This window comes from Rhagoletis pomonella, unplaced genomic scaffold, assembly GCF_013731165.1.
Source record: "Rhagoletis pomonella isolate Grant_MI unplaced genomic scaffold, Rhpom_1.0 Rhpom_scaffold_00008, whole genome shotgun sequence".
Lineage (NCBI taxonomy): Eukaryota > Metazoa > Arthropoda > Insecta > Diptera > Tephritidae > Rhagoletis > Rhagoletis pomonella.
Window position 1 is genome coordinate 14,441,385 of NW_023458562.1, and position 19,407 is coordinate 14,460,791.

The following is a 19,407-nucleotide window of genomic DNA, read 5'->3' on the forward strand; positions in this document are numbered from 1 at the left end:
AGTAACTACTGAAGATAATTCACTCAAAATTGATATTTGTAATAATTTTCAGACGAAAAATAAGAATATTATAAATTTTTTGAAAATGGGCGTAGCCACGCCCACTTATGGTTACATGTGCATATCTTGGTAACCGCTGCACCAATTTCTTCCAAACTTGGCACAGTGTTTGGCCTCGATACAGCATACTAAATGGCCGAAAATTTAAAAAATCGGACAATAACCACGCCTACTTCCCATATAACGGTAATTTCCAGAAATACGAAAACTGCGATATTTTAGTAACTACTGAAGATTATTCACTCAAAATTGATATTTGTAATAATTTTCAGACGAAAAATAAGAATATTATAAATTTTTGGAAAATGGGCGTAGCCCCGCCCACTTATGGTTACATGTGTATATCTTGGTAACCGCTGCACAGATTTCTTCCAAACTTGGCACACTTGTTGGCCTTGATACAGCATACTAAATGGCCGAAAATTAAAAAAATCGGACAATAACCACGCCCAAATCACATATAACGGTAATTTTCAGAAATACGAAAACTGCGATATTTTAGTAACTACTGAAGAGTTTTCACTCAAAAGTGATATTTGTAATAATTTTCAGACGAAAAATAAGAATATTATAAATTTTTGGAAAATGGGCGTAGCCACGCCCACTTATGGTTACATGTGCATATCTTGGTAACCGCTACACCAATTTCTTCCAAACTTGGCACAGTTGTTGGCCTTGGTACAGCATACTAAATGGCCGAAAATTTTAAAAATCGGACAATAACCACGCCTACTTCCCATATAACGGTAATTTAGAGAAATACAAAATCTTCGATAAATCAGTAACTATTAACGCTAATTTATTCAAAATTGATGCTTGCAACAATTCTTTACCAAGAAATATGTTTATGGTAAAATTTTGGAAAATGGGCGTGGCACCGCGCACTTATGATAACATATACGTATATCGGTAACCGTTATACCAATTTGTACCAAACTCGGTACGGTTATTGTGCTTGCCACATAAAAGCCAATTATTAAAAATTATTGAATTCAGGATAAAATTACGGCCGCTTTTCATATAACGGTAAATTTCAGAAATGCTTGAAACTGCAATATTTCGAAATTTAAGGACGCTACTCAAAATTGGTACACCCCGGTTTACCATCTAGCGGTAGGTTTCGGAAAGGTGAAAAAACATATATCTAATACTTGCGCCGGGTATTTAATGTTCGGCTCCGCCCGAACTTAGACTTTCTTACTTGTTTTTTATTGAAATATTTGGTCCAACGTTTTCGCCAGCAATTCACGTTCACGTTTGGTTTTGTGGTCGACAGAAGGCATATCCTCCATTACCGTCTTAAATAACCTGATGAAAGCGTTATACCGGGAAGAAGTCCTTGCGGCTCGATAGTGAATCGTTCTTGAATCTTTATAGTCTAGTTGGTGGCAATTTCCAAACTGGTGAGTATCATTGATCCACATTCTGTTTAGTCAACGTAAAGCAAGGACCGCAGGGTCAAGGTGCAGGAATGGTATTTTCAGGGATTGAAGTCAGAAGTTCAAGCCTTAAGTTAAGCCTAAGTGGAATTTTTCTTAATTGCGGTAGGTACTCAAACTTCCCAAAATCAGTTTTTCCTGTTCAACAAATAACTATAAGTGACCATCAAGCAAAGGTGCAGGAATTTGCAGGGATAGTAGCCGAAATTTTCTTTCTTTAATCTAAGCCTAAGTGGAAGGTTCTACCACCCTTTGTTTCTTTGCTAGAGCTTCTCAAATATTGCAAAATCGCGATTCTTTGACACTGACCTTGTTTTTCTTATAATCTGGAGCTGACCGAAACTTTATGCTTACGTCAAAAATAGCGTTAACATTAGCTGCATCAAATTTGTTTCTATTTTTGTTGGCGTGTGTAATAACTATTGTTAAATAGCCAATACCCGCATGTTTGCGGCGCCTTCAAACACCTTTCGAACTGTAAAACAATGACCCAATTCTATTTTACGCATATCTATAATACGGATATCGAATTTCAAGCAAATCATACCATAAATAAGAATTTTTGGAATAGATCGGTCCCTGGTGCAACTATCAGAAAAAGAGTATCTAATATTTTAACCCTGACAATAAGCTACCCACGTGCCAACTTTCAAGCAAATCGCAGCATAAATAAGATTTTTTTCAATAGATCGGTATCTGGTCCACCTATCAGAAAAAGTATCCTATATTTTAACCCAGACAATACGCTACCTACGTGCCAAATTTCAAGCAAAGCGGACTTTTTCGAATAGATCGGTCCCTGGCCCACTTAACGGGAAAAATGGATCCTATATGCTAATTTAGGCAAAAGGCTACCTACGTACCAAAAGCATTTTTTAGCGTAGCTCGACCCCTGCTCCACGTATCAGGAAAATTAAAACTTTGTGCACTCCTTCTAAACACCTTTCCAAAAAAGCAGTAACCATTCGAATCGGTTATGAAACATATTTAGGAGAAAATTGTTCCCAATTGATTCATGTTCGCAATGAATATCACAATTACCCGAAATTTTCCAAGCTTCACAACGAATTTTCCACCTTAACATTGTCCAAAATCATCAAATCATGCGATAAAATACAAAATTTCGTCGAAAAAAATTCAAATATTTCGAGTTTTTCTGGATTTTCTGGATTTTCTGGATCGGCCTAACCGTTCTCAATTGATGAATTACTATACATTTTTCACACCATTTTTATATATATAGATATACGTATTTAATACATACATACATTCTTGCCACTACTAATCACATGAATAAAAATCTTAAAAACGAATATGTGACTGCAATATTTCTTGTTTAAAATGTTTTAGATCCATCGTACACAACGGACTTTATCGGCCGCCGATTTAGTTGGGCTTGCTAGTCTTTCCATTGCACCACAACTAATTGGTCGGAGCGATTAAGTTGGTGTAGTGTGCGCACCTCCATACATCTTCATGTACATATTTCAAGCGAGCCCTACTATTTAAATAGGCGGACGATAAATTCTGTGGTATGAGGTGGCTCCTATAGCTGCATTATTACATCTATTCCGTGTGTTGCAATATCCACGGAAGCAGCAGTTATGAAGAAAATTATTTAAAAATATTAGACAAATTCTCTACTTCTATGTTTGGCTTTCCTTTGTTTTATTTTTCCAACGCCAAAAGCTGGACTTTTTTTTTGAAAAAGTTGGTACAACAAAAAATACGAAACACGTTTTCTGTCAGATAGCTAACATGGCGGATAAGAAGATAAAGTGAAACTACCCGGAAAAAAAAGAATTTTATATGCTAATCTAGGCAAAAAGCTAACTACGTACCAAATTTTAAGCAAATCGGACCATAACTACGATTTTTTCGAATAGATCGGTCCCTGGTCCACTTCCCAGAAAAAAAGCATCCTATGTGCTAATCTAGGCAAAAAGCTTCCTAGGTACCAAATTTTAAGCAAATCGGACCATAAATACGATTTTTTAGAATAGATCAGTCCCTGGTCCACTTCCCGAAAAAAAGGACCCTATATGCTAACATAGGCAAAAAGCTACCTACGTACCAAATTTTAAGCAAATCGGACCATAAATACGATTTTTTCGAATAGATTGGTCCCTGGTCCACCGGAGGGTTTTCCCAAAATTTTCTTTCGTAAAAACCTGCTCCTGGCAATTACGAACAAGTGAAAAAAAAATTTTGCCAAATCGGCCCAACCGTTCTGAATTGATGAATTACTATACATTTTTCACACCATTTTTATATATATAGATAATACAAAGTCTACTGAGAAAATCGTCAAAATCTATGCTGTATAAGCTTTATCTCCTATAGCACTGATTGTTCAGATACCAGTTTTTGCCATATATCTCCTTTATGTAGGAAACTAAACCCAATAAATTGTGTTACCGGTTTACATACCGATCACATAGCAGTGAAAATCACTTAGATTGGTGCCATATAAAGTATATCTTCCATACCTCTGATTGTTTATATGGGATTTTTTATATAAGTATGTAACTCTTCTATCGATGTATGCAGATGTATTCAAAAGCAGTAATCTGTCAAAGTAAAATTTGCAGATGTTCATGAAAGGTATGAAGCCTTCGGCATAGCCGAAGACAGCGCTGCTCTTACTTGTTACTTACTAACTTACTCACCCTTCCACTCACTTATTTAACCTTTCACTCACTAACTTAGTCACTCTATTACACACTCACTGAATTACTCACTTATTTGATCACCCGCTCACTAATTAACTCATTCATTCACGCACTCACTCTCCCCCGTACGCACCCACTCAATTATATACTAGCTCAATTACTCACTCTAACTAATAAAAACAGAAAACTTTAAAAATTTCGGATAAATCCAAAAAATCCAGAAAGTTTCCTAGGAAATATCGACAAGTCCTGAAAAAATACAAAATCTCCTTTTTCCTTCAAGTAACATCAAATATGTCAACACCTCTTTGTCTTTCCTATTTGTGTACTCCACAGGTTTCCTCCTATGGCAAAGGTGTGCTTATCACTGGCTGTGAAACTCCCATCGCCTGGTATTTGGCTAAAAAGCTCGATGACTTAGGCTTCACCATTTATGCTGGCTTCAGTGTACCCATCGAAGAATCGGATGAGGCGAAAATCTTGAAGGAGGAAACTTCCGCTCGTTTGAAATTGTTGCATTTGGATGTTAGCTCAGAAAAATCGGTGAGTATGTAAAACAAACTGTACATAATAATAATAACAGCGCCAAATGGGAGGAGAAACAACTTTAGAAAACAAGCAGCGAGCACCATAGACAGGCTAAAATCTAAGATTTTTCATATCCGGTAAATCCTTTTTAGCATACAAAACTTTTTAATAGCCAAAAGCTGGCACATCCTTTCATGGGAACACAGCTTTGAAAAGCTTTCAGTAATTTAAGCCGTATATGGTTTTGTAGCAGCCATATTTATCCCCTCGATTAGCTTGTAAAAGCTTTCTTTATGTTTTAACTAACTTTTTTTTTGTACAGAAAAAGGCACGGCGGAGTTCTCCACGTCTAAAGGTTTGTTAGGGTTTTTTCATGTGCATACTAATTTCCCACGTTACGCTTAATAAGCTTTTCTCCCGCAACAGGCAGTGCCGAATCACGACTTTGTTTTAAGGTAACTTGCAAAGGATGCATGCTCATTATACTGCAGAGCTAACTACTTCAAAACTCGAGGTCAGAGCTTTTTAAAGTTTTGCTAAGTTTACTATGGACCACTTTGTATCTAATTCGCAGCATCTCTGGTCGACGCTGATTTAAATAGTGGAAAAAAATCGTCTATTGCTGTTTAATGAATTTTTTTTCTTAAAAAATAGGGAAATCTGTCAAACAAAGGAGTTAGATGGAGCTTTTAAACAACTCAAAAAGCTAGATAAAAGGCGCATTTGAAAACTCTCCTAATTTCATTATAATGCAATTTAGATTGCAAGATAAATGCCTCCGGTTAACCCTTTTGGACTGTAAGCCTATAACAAAAAAAATGTACACGACGAATTGAGAGAATCGTCATTTTTTTTTAAGCTGATAAAAAACGTATGAGTATCCTAATAAATTATAATCTTTTTTTAAATTAAATTTCTTCATATTTTTTTTCGTATAAAATTTTGTCTCCTTAAAACTAGTTTGCTTATGTTTGGTATGTAGTTTTATTTTGTTTTGTTAAAAATGTTGCTACTAAGAAATATTGTTTATCCAAAAAAACTTTTTTTTTGTAACAAATACTTTTTTTCTTAAATGTTTTTTATTGCTTTTCTTTCGAAAAATGGTTTTTTCTATAAATAAATTTTTTTTCTGAAAATTTAAATTTTTCTTGCAAAAAAAATGTCTCCCAAATAATATTTTTTCTAATTAATGGCAAATTTGTCTACGTTTATTTCAAAAAATTTTTATAAAAAAAAAATTAGCAAAGATTAGGCAAATTAAAAAAATCAAGCCTTCACACAATTCTCTTACGAACGGAATCAAGTTCCAAAAATAGAGCGTGGCGGCTTCTTTGGTCGCTTTGTTGGCCATCCGTTCCTTAAGCCCTCTATGACTGGCAGCTGCTTTAGTTAAACTCCTGACGACATTAGCATGAGGTATCAGCTCACGCCTACAGATAATGGCCATCAATTTTTTAATTACAAAACTCATATTTTCTACTCGAAGGGCAATCAAGGCTCTTTTGGACTCAATCTCAGAAAAGCGCCAGTATTTTCGAGGAAATTCGGTCATAAACCAGCTAGGCATTCAAATAAAGCGATTTCATGGCTATAGCCTATAAAAATCGGCCATCAAATAAACATATTTTGCGAAAATAAAGCACCTCTAATGAAAGTCCGTTTGTGCTGCTGCTTTTTATTTGTTTACTATTTTTACAATTTCTATTCTCCTTTCAGCTCCTCGAAGCTGCTGTCTACATTTCCGAGCATTTACCCGATGGCGCTTATGGCTTGTGGGCTGTGGTACATTGTGCTCACTGGGTTGCTTTGGGCGAGCTTGAATGGATACCATTTGGTGTATTGCGCAAGTCATTGGATTTGAATTTGTTGGGTGAGTAAAAGCTAGCGAAAAGCATAAGAAAACAAAAGTTTAGTAAAGACATCTGACTCAAGCCGAGACAATATATTTAAAGCTTTATCGGAAGTTTCTATGCATTACTGAGACTTTATAAAACATTTTTGAACAAATTTTCCCACAGGTGCCGCACGTTTGACCCAGATTATGTTGCCACTAATTCGCCGCTCGACGGGACGTGTTGTCTTCCTGACCTCAGGTGTGTAATGCATGGACAGAGCTAGCCGTAATATTACCCTTATTAATTAAGCATAAAGTATCTGCTACCAACAACCATGGCATTGCATTGTTTTCCTTCTACTATTATTACTACTACATGCTTACGTCTATATACCATATACACTCTACTAATTACAGGCCTTAGCAAAATCCCTGCACCTGTACGCGGCATTCAGAGCGCCACTCAAGCGGCTATTGAAAGCTTTGCCGGCTGTTTGCGTCAGGAGATGCGTCAACGTGGTGTCGATGTGTCTGTGGTGGCTGCCGGTGAATTTGCGCCCGGCAACGGTTGGCTAAATGAGACAGAATTGCGCGAACAGGTGAGCAACAAGTGTTTGGTAAAATAAAGTTAAATTGTATTAAGAACGCACCGCGGCGATAGACTGCATAAGGAAAATGTGCTTTGCAACATCGCAGCCATGCAGTGATTTTAATGAGTCCCTGAAAGAGTCGCTCATTTTTTTTAATTTTTTTTATAATTTTCTTAGTTAATACTTTTTTCAAGACGGTGCATACTTGGGCACCATAATTGTGGCTAAAACAAACTTGGCAACTAACTGACAGCCATTAAGCTGCAGACTGACTGCATTAGTGCGCTTTCCGCCAGTTAGTATTATTTGCCTTTACCTACGAGTCTTAATGACGGTCATATCCTTGGTCTGCCCAGTTGCCCATTTTGTTTGGGTTTTATGCTGTTGGCGTGCATATGTGGCTGCCCCGATGGACCTCCATAAAGATGAACAGATTATGGCGCGCTTACTTGTGTGATTCCCACCACCTGCTGTGGGCGACTAATAACTTCTAAGATAGATATACAAAAATAGCACTATGGCATGGTATTAGAGGTTTACACTATAGAAAGCAAAGGTAAAATAAAAAGGTGAAGAAAATTATTGCAAAGAACAAGGTGAGACGCTCCATCAGTAAGGGGTAGAGCTGCCAAACTATCGATAGTCAAGCCCATCGATGTTTTACGATAGTCTTAAGGGTGAAAAAATTTAAAACGATAAAAAATATTAAATACAAAAATGTATCGATAAAATAATTTACCAATAACAAAAAATGTTTGATAAATATAAAAGCAATAAAAACGCCATTAAAAATAAAGTTAGTGGGGATCGATATAAATTAAACGTCTCATAATCTATAACAATAACTAACACAATGTATGCATACTAGGGTGGTCCAAAAATGCATGAGAAAAAGTAAAGTCGAAATTTTTATCCTCTCATCCCCAACGATTGTTATATACCAAAAAAAAACTATCCCCTTTTTTTATATTGAAATCAAAAAAATATTTAGAGGTCGCTCTAAGCGCTGAAAGGTTTACATGTATTTTATATGGAAAAAAAAAACTATTTTACGTAGAAATGGTATAGAATTCTTAAAAATCAATATTTTTCGATAGGAAAACTCTACTTCTCTACAGGAGATTTTCTATAAAAAATCCGCGTTGTTAATTTAACCATATTTTCATTGTAACTATAATTTATAGATCTGCCAAAAACCCCAAAAAATACAATGGGGGTTTCAATTAAATATCGTTAGTCTTGAAAAATGGTTCAATAAACAATTGGGTATTATTATTGCAAGCCTCCTTAAGAGATCCACATTTTTCCGAACGTACAATATTTATTTTCAAGAATTCCATACCATTTCTACGAATAGTTGTTTTTTTTCATATAAAATACATACATGGAAAAGTTGAGCGCTTTGAGCGACCTCTATATATTTTTTGATTTCAGACTAAAAAAATAGGGTATATTTTTTCGGCATAGCACAATCCTAGGGGGCGAGAGCTTTAAAATTCCGACTTTGCATTTTCTTGGACGGCCCTAATGCATACAGATCGATAACGATAATTATTATAATACCAAAAACCACAAAATTAGATATCTAGCGAAACGGTAAAAAAGTTAAAAACAATAAATACTTCAAAAAAATATAACAGCAGATCGAATATCGATTTGCTATGATGATATCGAATCATGAAATCGTCAATGACAAGGTATTACGATAAAATTATTGACAACAAAACATCGTTTCGATGAACATAAAAATTTCAATAATAAAACAAATTTCGATAACGATGAAAAGTATCGTTTAGGGTTTCGATAGTAGAAATTATTAATAAATCTAGCAACAATAACACCATTTACAGTCATCACAAAAAGCAATAAATCAAACACAATAGAAACCTATCTATAACCGTGTCATAATCAAAAAGAAAGTTTAAAAAAGGAATAATCAAATACTCATAACCATATTATGAACTGGATCACGATAGCAATCACAATAAATAGGCACCGATAATAATGTAAAAAACAGCATCAAAAATTTTTAAATCGAAAAATATTTAATAACATTAACGTTTGCCAGCTAATAAAAAAAAATTACGGTAACTTACTTATGCGGATACCAAAACGATAAAGAAAAATCGATAAATATAAGTTTTATCAAACAAAATAGATAACTATAATGATAAAAAAAAACAACAACGGCGATAAATATATTTTAACGATAAAAAAATCGAACAAGTACCGATAAAGAAACCTAACGCAAACGAAAACAAGTAAGAAAGTCTAAGTTCGGGCGGAGCCGAACATTAAATACCCGGCGCAAGTATTAAATATATGTTTTCCACCTTTCCAAAAGCTACCGCTACATGATAAGCCGGGGTGTATAAATTTTAAGTAAATTAGCGTCCTTAAATTTCGAAATATTGACATTTCAAGCATTTCTGAAATTTACCGTTATATGAAAAGCGGCCGTAATTTTATTCCGATTTCAACAATTTTCAATGGTTTACTTTTATGTGGCAAGCACAATAACCATACCGAGTTTGGTATAACGGTTACCTATATACATATATGTGATCATAAGTGGGCGGTGCCACGCCCATTTTCCAAAATTTTACCATTAACGTATTTCTTGGTAAAGAAATGTTGCAAGCATCAATTTTGAATAAATTAGCTTCAATATTTATTGATTTATCGAAGATTTTGTATTTCTCTAAATTACCGTTATATGGGATGTGGGCGTGGTTATCGTCCGATTTTAAAAATTTTCGGCAATTTTTTATGCTGTACCAGGACCAACAACTGTGCCAAGTTTGGAAGAAATTGGTGCAGCGGTTACCAAGATATACACATGAAACCATAAGTGGGCGTGGCCACGCCCATTTTCCAAAAGTTTTCAATATTCTTATCTTTCGTCTAAAAATCATTGTAACTATCAATTTTGAGTGAATTATCTTCAGTAGTTACCAAAATATCGCAGTTTTCGTATTTCTGAAAATTACCGTTATATGGGAGGTAGGCGTGGTTATTGTCCGATTTCTCCCATTTTCAATACCATCCGTCCTATGCCCAAAAGAAGTGCACGTACCAAGTTTCGTTAAGATATGTCAATTTTTACTCGAGTTATCGTGTGCACAGACGGACGGACGGACGGACAGACAGTCACCGCTTAATCGATTTCTCTTTTCATCCTGATCATTTATGTATACATTTGTCTATATCTATCTCGATTCGTTTTGCCTGTTACAAACAACCGTTATGTGAAAAAAGTTATAATACCCTTGTGCACAAGTGCGCTCGGGTATAAAAAGTCAAAAACGACTAAGGAAAACATGCAATGACAAATAACAAAGAATCTAGACAAAAATATTTATTTCAATAAATTGTATGGTAATTAGTCGGTTTAACAAAATTTGTATGAATTTGAACTCGAACACGGGACTGACATAATCTTATTAATTTTTGTATGATGATTACAATTTCAATTTTTCATTTCCGAAAGTTTTCTGGCACATCTAGGTTTTGAGCAAAAAAAAAATCTGTTTAAATGTCAACTTTGCAAACTTTACATATTTCAAAAAATTACTTTTCACGTAGCTTTCTTGAAAAAGTTGCGTATTAATGACAATCCTATTCGTCTGATGGATTCTAGCTCTTGTCGATGACTTGAGTAGAATTGAGTGAAGAAATTACCGAAAAATTAAAAAAGTCTATAAGATGAGATCAGTCTCGTTTTCGAAATCGAACAGGTCCTAATTTGATTGAGCGACATTAACTTAAATTTTTAGAAATTTTATTTTGCATTCAGATATCAATTAATTTTTTGCGTTTAATCTGTACGATCCAAAAGCAATTATACTTATATTCCTTCTATTTTTAGGCTAAACAAATGTGGAGTCAATTGACCTCCGAACAGAAAAAGACTTATGGTGAAGATTATTATGAAGCTGCTATGACCTCGTTGGAAAAGTACTCGAGAGAGGTAAGCACTCGGAGCAACAAAGATGTAATCTAAGCATGTATTATTAGGATGTTCTACTAGACCAATTGTTATTATTTGAATAAGAACTGCTATCTAATGCTTTTCATATACATTTATTTTCTTTTTTTTTTGCTTAGACTGCCGATATTCAACCCGCTTTACGCGTTCTGATCGATGCCGTCTCGCGCACCTTCCCCATGGCACGCTACACTCCGGTAACCGCACGCGAAAAGGTACAAATTTTCTTAGCCGAACACTTGCCTACTGCATTGTATGAAATCATCTTTGCCGAACCTAAAAAGCGGGTGCGTCCACAGGGTGCATTTTAAGCTCAAAATCATTAACGCGACAGCAACTGAAATGGCAAAATGAATAAAAGAAGCGACGACACTCATCCATACTAAAAGGCGTTAAGAGTTCACTGAAAAAAAAATATATATATATATTTTTGTGATCATTTAAGTAAAAAAAATTATGTTTTAAAATATTACATACAATAAAATCGATTACCACAAAATGAAAGGCAAACATATTCAAATGAATGCACACAAACTTAAAACGTGTAGTTTTAGCCAGAGTTTAAATGAATAAGTAAAAGTTTTACTAACTAAACAAGCATTTATTTTCTGTGTATTTTCTTATAAGCCTTTGGATTGCACTTTTTGTTATATACAATAGTAAAAAACTATAAATTTTTATTTGTTTGAAAGGCAGCGCGCATTTATAAATAATTTTATGATTGATATGATTTCGGGAGTTTTATTAAAAACGCATTTTTTTAATTTATGTGTGTATTTTTTGTATAGGTTTTAAGCTCTTACTCAGTAAGAAAAAGTATGATCAAAAATTTGTTTTGGATTTTTAGTGTAAAAATACTCAATAAATAAAGGTGAACACAAACAACAATCGAAAGAATTTCTGGATAGCTTAATTAGTTTTCTAAAAATTAAATATGTACAGTTGTGTTCGGTGTGCGCTTTCTTTCGTCTAAACTAAATTTCGACGCCAGAGCGAAGTGGATTGCCACTAGGCATTAAATGACACAAATTTTAATGACAAAGTTGGGCAATAAACAATACCTGTGCCAATGAGGTAAGAAAAAGTGCCACTAAATTCGTTTTCCTATGTCATTTTTAAATAGGGCACATTTCTCGTAATTTTTATGTCAATTGGAAATTCGGAGTAACACCGTCAGCAAAAAAGATATATAAAAATCGCCAAATTTTTCGAACTTAGCCTTGCGAAAATATATATATCTCGAATAAATACTAGCCAAATCGAACCATAAATACGATTGTTAGTAATAACTCGACTTATCTCCCTCCTCTGTCAGCATGCCTACCTGAAGGATAGATCCGTGGAATCCGCGAGACTAATTGGAAATCTTAATTTCTCTAAATCAGTTCATTTTCCAAAATATTCTCATTTTAATACAATAAAACAAATTCCAACTTTAACAGGAAAAAAACAGGTATTTTTTTAGCAAAAAAACCCCTACCTTCATCACTTCTCATATACAAATTTAGGAATACCGTTCATTTCTTCATGATGGAAGGATCGGATCTAAACGCTGTTAGTATGGAACCACACTTTAGCCACCACATTTCCGTTAAAACAAAGAATTATCGAAATCGGTTCGCATAGTCCAAAGTTATTTACACACATAAAAAAATATTGCGACGAACTGATAACCTCTTCCTTTTTAAAGTCGGTTCAATATAGCAGATTTTTGGTATTTATTTTTTATTTTTTATTTGTATTAAATGTCAACGAACTAACTAAGAAAATCGGTGGATAAATAAGAAACGTGTGAATTATCAAATGAAAATTCTCAATGATTTTTTGTATGTATGTAATATGAGTAGGACAGAATATTACTCATACGCCATGTACGACTATGTACGAGCACCGAATATTATGTATACCGAATAGTGCATGTACTATATTCGAGTTGATACCGAGTTGACTCTCAAAGATTGCAACTTGAAGGGATTTGGTTCAGGGTATTGTATATCGATGGTTGAGTGGAAGATCGACCTATCTCGGCAGCCAGTTAGAAAACTCCCTATTTCAGAAAATTTTTCAACAACGCTCTATCTCAGAAAACTTTTCAAGAACGCCCTACTTCAGAATTTGATTGAAAAATGCCCTATCTCTGAATTTGGTTGAAGAACGCCAACACTTATTGGTACCAGTTTCAGTTAGAGTGTTGCTGCAGTAAAATTCCATAGGAGTGGGAGTGTTCACCTCCTTGTGGAGTGCACCTTGTCGCATAACTGGTGGCATAATCCCCGCTCATTCCGCATGAGGTATTTCTGATTTAAGATAAATCGGACACAGTTCACCTGAAGATCGACTTCAGTCCAACATTCAGCAGTAACTTTGCTATCGCTTATTATAGTGCATTGCTAAAAACTCCTCCGATATCTGGAAAAAGAGTTTGGAGCTCAGAGATTTTTCGATACTGGTAATAATGTGGCGGTGTGTGATTTCCATAGATCCAGCCTTGTAATAGATGTGCTACCAATTAGGCAGCTTCCTTGGATCTATTCATTCCAGGACTTTTTGGAAAATAGGGGAAACCCGTTAAACTTACATCGTTATGAAAACGACCTTCGCCCTTGACCATGCTGTAGGCGTATACCTTAGACTAAAACTTGATTTTTAGTTAACTGAGGTTCCACTAAGAAAAATGATATCTAGTCCCAGGGTTCTAAAGGGTTTAAACGGACGTTCAATCTCTTTAACCTTAGCTTACATTGATTTCATCTGCCAGATGGAGCCCTGAAACAAGGGCCAAGGCACTTTCTTCATTGGTACAATCAGGGAAGTGTGTATAACCAGAATTACTCCACTCGCCGTTTGGCTTCCGGACATAAGTAACTGCTGTTGATAAAGGCTTCTGTAACCCTTTGGCTTCCAACTGTTCCTCACTATGGTCCAAGAACTTTGTCCATGAACTCCTCTGAGCTCTCGCTAGCTCGCTAGAAATTTCTTTATAGGCATGCGGCAAACCGTATCATTTCGCCTTATTAAAGAGTCTGCTGATTTTAAAAATCTCCACTCTTTTGCTGCAAAGCTTTATGCCACGTATGAGCTTCATACAGGTTTTTATGAAAAGTTTTTGAAGTGAAACCTCATTAGCGGCGGTTGGTTGGTTAGGAGTAAATTGGCAAATTGAACGGAAATTGCACAAAGAAATTGTGCAACGAAAATAGCTGAGGCTGAAACAAGTGCTTCTTTAGTGTATGCACATGGTATTAATTTAACAAAAACCTGCTAATAAAAAGTTAAAGAAAAATACCAGTACAAGAATGCGTAAAGGTAAGTACGTACATAGATAAAGATAAAGGCAAAAAATAAGACCAAGGTAAATTAAAACACTTTATTTATATATATAAGGGCAAAGCTGAAGGGCAATATGTAGATGAAGAAAATAATAAACATAAAAGTAAAAACAAAGATAAATATAAAGAAAAAGATGAGAATGAGGATACCGATAAAAGTATAGATGAATACAGAGGAAGAAAAATTAAAATAAAGGTAATTATAGAAAAAACTATATAAATAGATAGAAACACAGAGACTCAATTTGGGAATAATTTTGGGATTTTAGAGACTTTCGGGATTCTCGAGACTTTCCGATATAATAATCGATATTGTTATCGATTTTGCTATCGATATTTTCGGAACTCATCGATATAATAATCGATATTTTCATCGATTTTTTAATCGATATTTTTTAAGATTTTTTTTTTTCTAAAACTTTATTGTTTTTGTTACCGATATTGTTAACGGTTTTGTTGTCGATATTTTTATCGATTTCGCTTTCGATATTGTTGTCAACTTTGTTACCGATTATTTATAGATTCTTCTATCGAATATTTATTGATTCTGTCAGTGATTTTGTTATCGATTTCGTTATCGATATTTTTATCGGTTTTGTTATCGGTATGTTTATGGGTTTTGTTAGCGATACTTTTATCAATTTTTGTTATCGATTTTATTACCGATTTTTTATCGATATTTTATCGATGTCGACATCGAAAAGACAAAAAATATAACCTTAAGCAAAAGCAGATGTACATATCGTCGTTTAAAGTACAAAACCGCGTATCGTCATTCTGCAAAACCGCGTAACTGACATTGGCTGCCAAAAATTGGATTTGCTCACACAAGCTCTTGGCTCAATCCTTGTACATTCGTCCTGAAATATACTAGCCAGAAGTACGATTATGAGTGTTTTTACGCTCTAGAAAATAATTTCTACAACTTCACATACGCGGTTTTGCATTTTGCTGATACCCGGTTTTGCATTTTGTTGATACGCGGTTTTGCACTTTAAACGACGATATGTAAAAGGCATGTACTAAAACTAGATCTGTTTTACCAAACGCTCATATTGGCTATTACAAATATATTCTGGCACCATTGATTTGTAAGGGCGCGAGCACCACAATTCCGTAGCATTAAACAAATTGTTGAATTTTTCATGTAGCAACAACTGCGCGTTTAGGTAACCAAGCGCACTAAAAAGAAAAAAACCGTAGCGATAAACTTCATGAAGAACAAGTGTGATGATAGAAAGAGCTTTTATATGTGTATATGTATATGTATACGTGTGTTCACGAAATGCAGAATTTACTAGAAATTTTTATAGCTCAAGTTAGCTGCGACATGTTTTGCGGCGCTATCATAAAAAAATTACGAGTACCAGTAACTTTAAAACTCTGAAAACGTCACTGGCTTTATACTGCATCAGCACATTGCATTTGTGTATACATTTGTATATGTATATGTATATGTACTCACTTGAAGCTCGCTCATATGCCATTTGTACTCTGCGCTGCCTGCAACATAATCTGCTTGTTGCTGTCTCTTGCAATTCACGCTGCTGTCAACATTTTGTCAGCTTGTCAGCGGTGAGTTAAACAAATGACTTCTCGACTTTTTCAACTGTCACTGTCAACACTTTGGCGAGTTTTTATTTACATATACTACTACTTTACTTATCTCGTGGAATGCATATTTGCTAGAAACAGCAGAATTAGTGCGTATAGCAGAACCTCGTTTTGATGCAAACGGCATCAGTTATTCACTGCTTCCCACGTGCAACATGCCGTTAGTTGTTAGAAGATGTTCTAAAACCGCAGTCATACTTAGCTGACAGCTGCCACTGCTTGCTGCTGATAATCAGTTGCACTCAAAAAGCGTGCTCTAATGGCACTCAGCGGTCCATTTTGATGCTTTATCGCGTTTCCAAATATTTGCGCGGATTTGCTTTTTTTTACTTACTATTAAGCTGTCTTATGAATACAGGGCCGGTTTTCTAACATTGTATATAACTGAAATCGAATTGGCAATTTTAAGCCTGGACATAAATACGCATAATTTTTTTGGAAATAAACAAATTTTTTATTCAAAATTTTTTTTTTAACCGAACATAATTATTTGGTTACCGGAAACTTGGGCATAAATTTTTGGTCATGTAGAAATTCGACATACATTTTGCGGTCACTAAAAACTGGACATAAATTTCGCGCTATTTAAGCACTTGGCTACATTTTTGGATAATTTCTTCATTTAAAACCTCGACATGAATTTTTGGTTATTCAAAAAAAATATATTTTTTTTGGTCATTTGGAAGTTTACCTAAATTTTTGTGTATTATAAGACTGGACATAATTTCTTTGTTTATTTAAAAACTAGAAATATATTTATTTTTACTTAAAAGCTCGAAATTTTTGTATGGTTTTTTAAAAACTGGACATGAATTTTTTATTAATTCAAAAACCGGACGTAAATATTTTGTCATTGGGCCTAAATTTTTCGTTCGTTTGAAAAGTCGGCATACATAAATTTATATTTACTTCAAAATTTCTTGTGAATTTTTGGTCATTTGAAAATCGGATATAAGTTTTTAGTATTTTGTGGTCGGAAAAAACTAAACATACGAGAAAAATTCTACATATAGTTTTTTTGTTATTTAAAAACTAGAAATATCTGTATTTGTTTATCGTGTTCTTATAAATTTATTTTTAATTAAAAACTGCACAGAATTTTTTAATCACAGAAAAACTGGAATTAAGAACCCTGACATAAATATGTATTCATGCATTTTTTATGCACATAAATTTTCGACTATTTGAAAGCTGGTCAGAATTGGTTGGTTGTTCAAAACTATCATTTTGAACAGCGGGCATAAATATTCGGTTATATTTAGTAGTCTAAAAAATAGACATACATTTTTGGTAATTCAAAATTTGATATAAATATTTAGTTATCTAAAATATGGCATACATTTTTTTAAATTTAAAATCTGGTCATTGATTTCTAGTCCTTAAAAAGTGTGCATAACTTTTGGAAACTTTAAAACTGTGGTTAAATATTAGATCTTCTGAAAACTGGACATAATTATTTGGCCACTTAAAAACGGCAAAAATTAGTTTTATTTAAAAAACACGATATAATTTTTTGGTAATTGTATAAAATGGGCATACATTTTTGGTAGTTTAAAATTTTACTTCAAATTCTGGTTAGATACAAAATGTCACTCGATCCGAAATTAGAAACATAAGTGTCTAAAATTCAAAACTGGACTTGAATATTTGGTTTTGAAAAACTGGACATAAATATTTAGTCATTTAAAGACGGAAAATAAATGATTTTGGTTAAAAAAGACGTCATAAATTTTTAGTTATTCAAAAAAATAGGCATACATTTCTGTTAGTTTAAAATTCGACATAAAATTCTGGTTAGATACAAAATGTCACTCGATCAGAAATTAGAAATATAAGTATGTTACATTCAAAAATGGACTTAAATATTTAGTTTTGAAAAACTGGATATACATAGTTGATCATTTAGGGACGGAAAATAGATTATTTTTATTTAAAAAAAAACTACATCAATTTTTGGGTATACGAATTTTTGGTCTCTTAAAAGTTCAAAATAAATTTTTGGTTTGGATGTGAATTCTTGACAATTTAAAAATGAAAAATTTTTTTTGTATTAAGATGGGGACGTGAATTTCCGATTGATATGTAAACGGGACATACGTGTGTGGACATGGGACTTGACATAAAACATTGACACTGAAAAAGTGAATAAAAACTTTTGTACATATATTTGATATGTTGACATAAAATTTGGACAACAAGAACTAGACATCTGTAAGAATTTGTTGAAAATGGATATAAACATCTGAAAAATATAAAATTCTAAAGAAAGAAGTGTGGTGAGGAGATATGGTGTCGCCGAAATAGCAGCTAAAACTTCTGCCACTTAGTCTTTGTGCTTTTTCCATTTTTCTTAAAAAACAAATTTGTGGTACAAAGCTCGATTACACCATTGAAATAAATATTAATACGCCACAACAAAACTGACAAAAAATGGCCATATTAGAAGCTTAATTTACATGCTTTAAATAACCAAAAATTTACGTTTTCAAATTACCAAAGAATTATGTTAAATTTTAAATAGCATAAAATTTACGGCTAGTTTGGAAAAAAATTTAATTTACAAAAATGATATCAATTTCTTAAACCAGCGAAATTGTATGTCCAGTTTTAGCATCCATACATGCATATATGTAACACACAAATTTATTGCCATTTAAATTCGCACGCCATTTTGCCTTAGCTTATTTTTCCATTTGACATTCTATGTGACTGCATTTGTGGTATTTGGAGCATGAAAATGCTGATTACATCAATTCTAATACGACTGTTTTGACATACCCATTAATGCATACTAACACACACACACACAGATAAGTTAAAGGACGCATTCACACCTACAAACGCACACTGAGCAATAGTATATTTAGCTATTCAGCGAAATTGAATGAATTTGTGAAATTGTGGCACTCGCAATGCCACACAGTTAATTGCAACACAAATGTACGTGCCGGCACATGCACTCGCACCAGTATATATGGCTGTTAATGTATGAACTTTATACATATGCATACTATTTTACCATTAAATGTTCCATTGTTAGTCCCTACATAGTAGTCAACGGAAACTAACAATCAAATCTAAATGATGCATTGGTAAATCTCAAATTTAATTTGCCATTCCGTACCACAGTTGGTCAAACCAAATTTTCCTGTGGCTAAAAATCATATGAAAGTCATGGCAATGATGCGTTTAAGTTTGGTCTGTTAATTTGCATTTATGTATATACATATATTCAGGAGTAAAGTCCTCTCTCGACGTACGAAAACCACGCTCTATAAGTCACTCATCATGCCCGTGCTGGTATATGGCGCAGAAGCATGGACAATGACAACATCCGATGAGGCGGCTCTTGG

The 19,407-nt window shown here is 34.0% G+C and overlaps 1 protein-coding gene across 2 annotated transcripts in view; it reads left to right on the forward strand.

Moving 5' to 3' along the window:
* The window catches only part of LOC118744227 (D-beta-hydroxybutyrate dehydrogenase, mitochondrial), a 209,044-nt gene extending 197,573 nt beyond the window's left edge, over nt 1-11,471 (forward strand). For both annotated transcript variants that reach the window (XM_036477102.1, XM_036477101.1), the window contains exons 4-9: nt 4,508-4,714; nt 6,416-6,569; nt 6,718-6,792; nt 6,951-7,132; nt 10,992-11,093; nt 11,231-11,471. In XM_036477102.1, the coding sequence (XP_036332995.1) occupies nt 4,508-4,714; nt 6,416-6,569; nt 6,718-6,792; nt 6,951-7,132; nt 10,992-11,093; nt 11,231-11,422 (912 nt within the window). In that variant the 3' untranslated portion in view covers nt 11,423-11,471. The remainder of the gene's footprint in view (nt 1-4,507; nt 4,715-6,415; nt 6,570-6,717; nt 6,793-6,950; nt 7,133-10,991; nt 11,094-11,230) is intronic.
* The last annotated feature ends 7,936 nt before the right edge of the window (nt 11,472-19,407 follow it).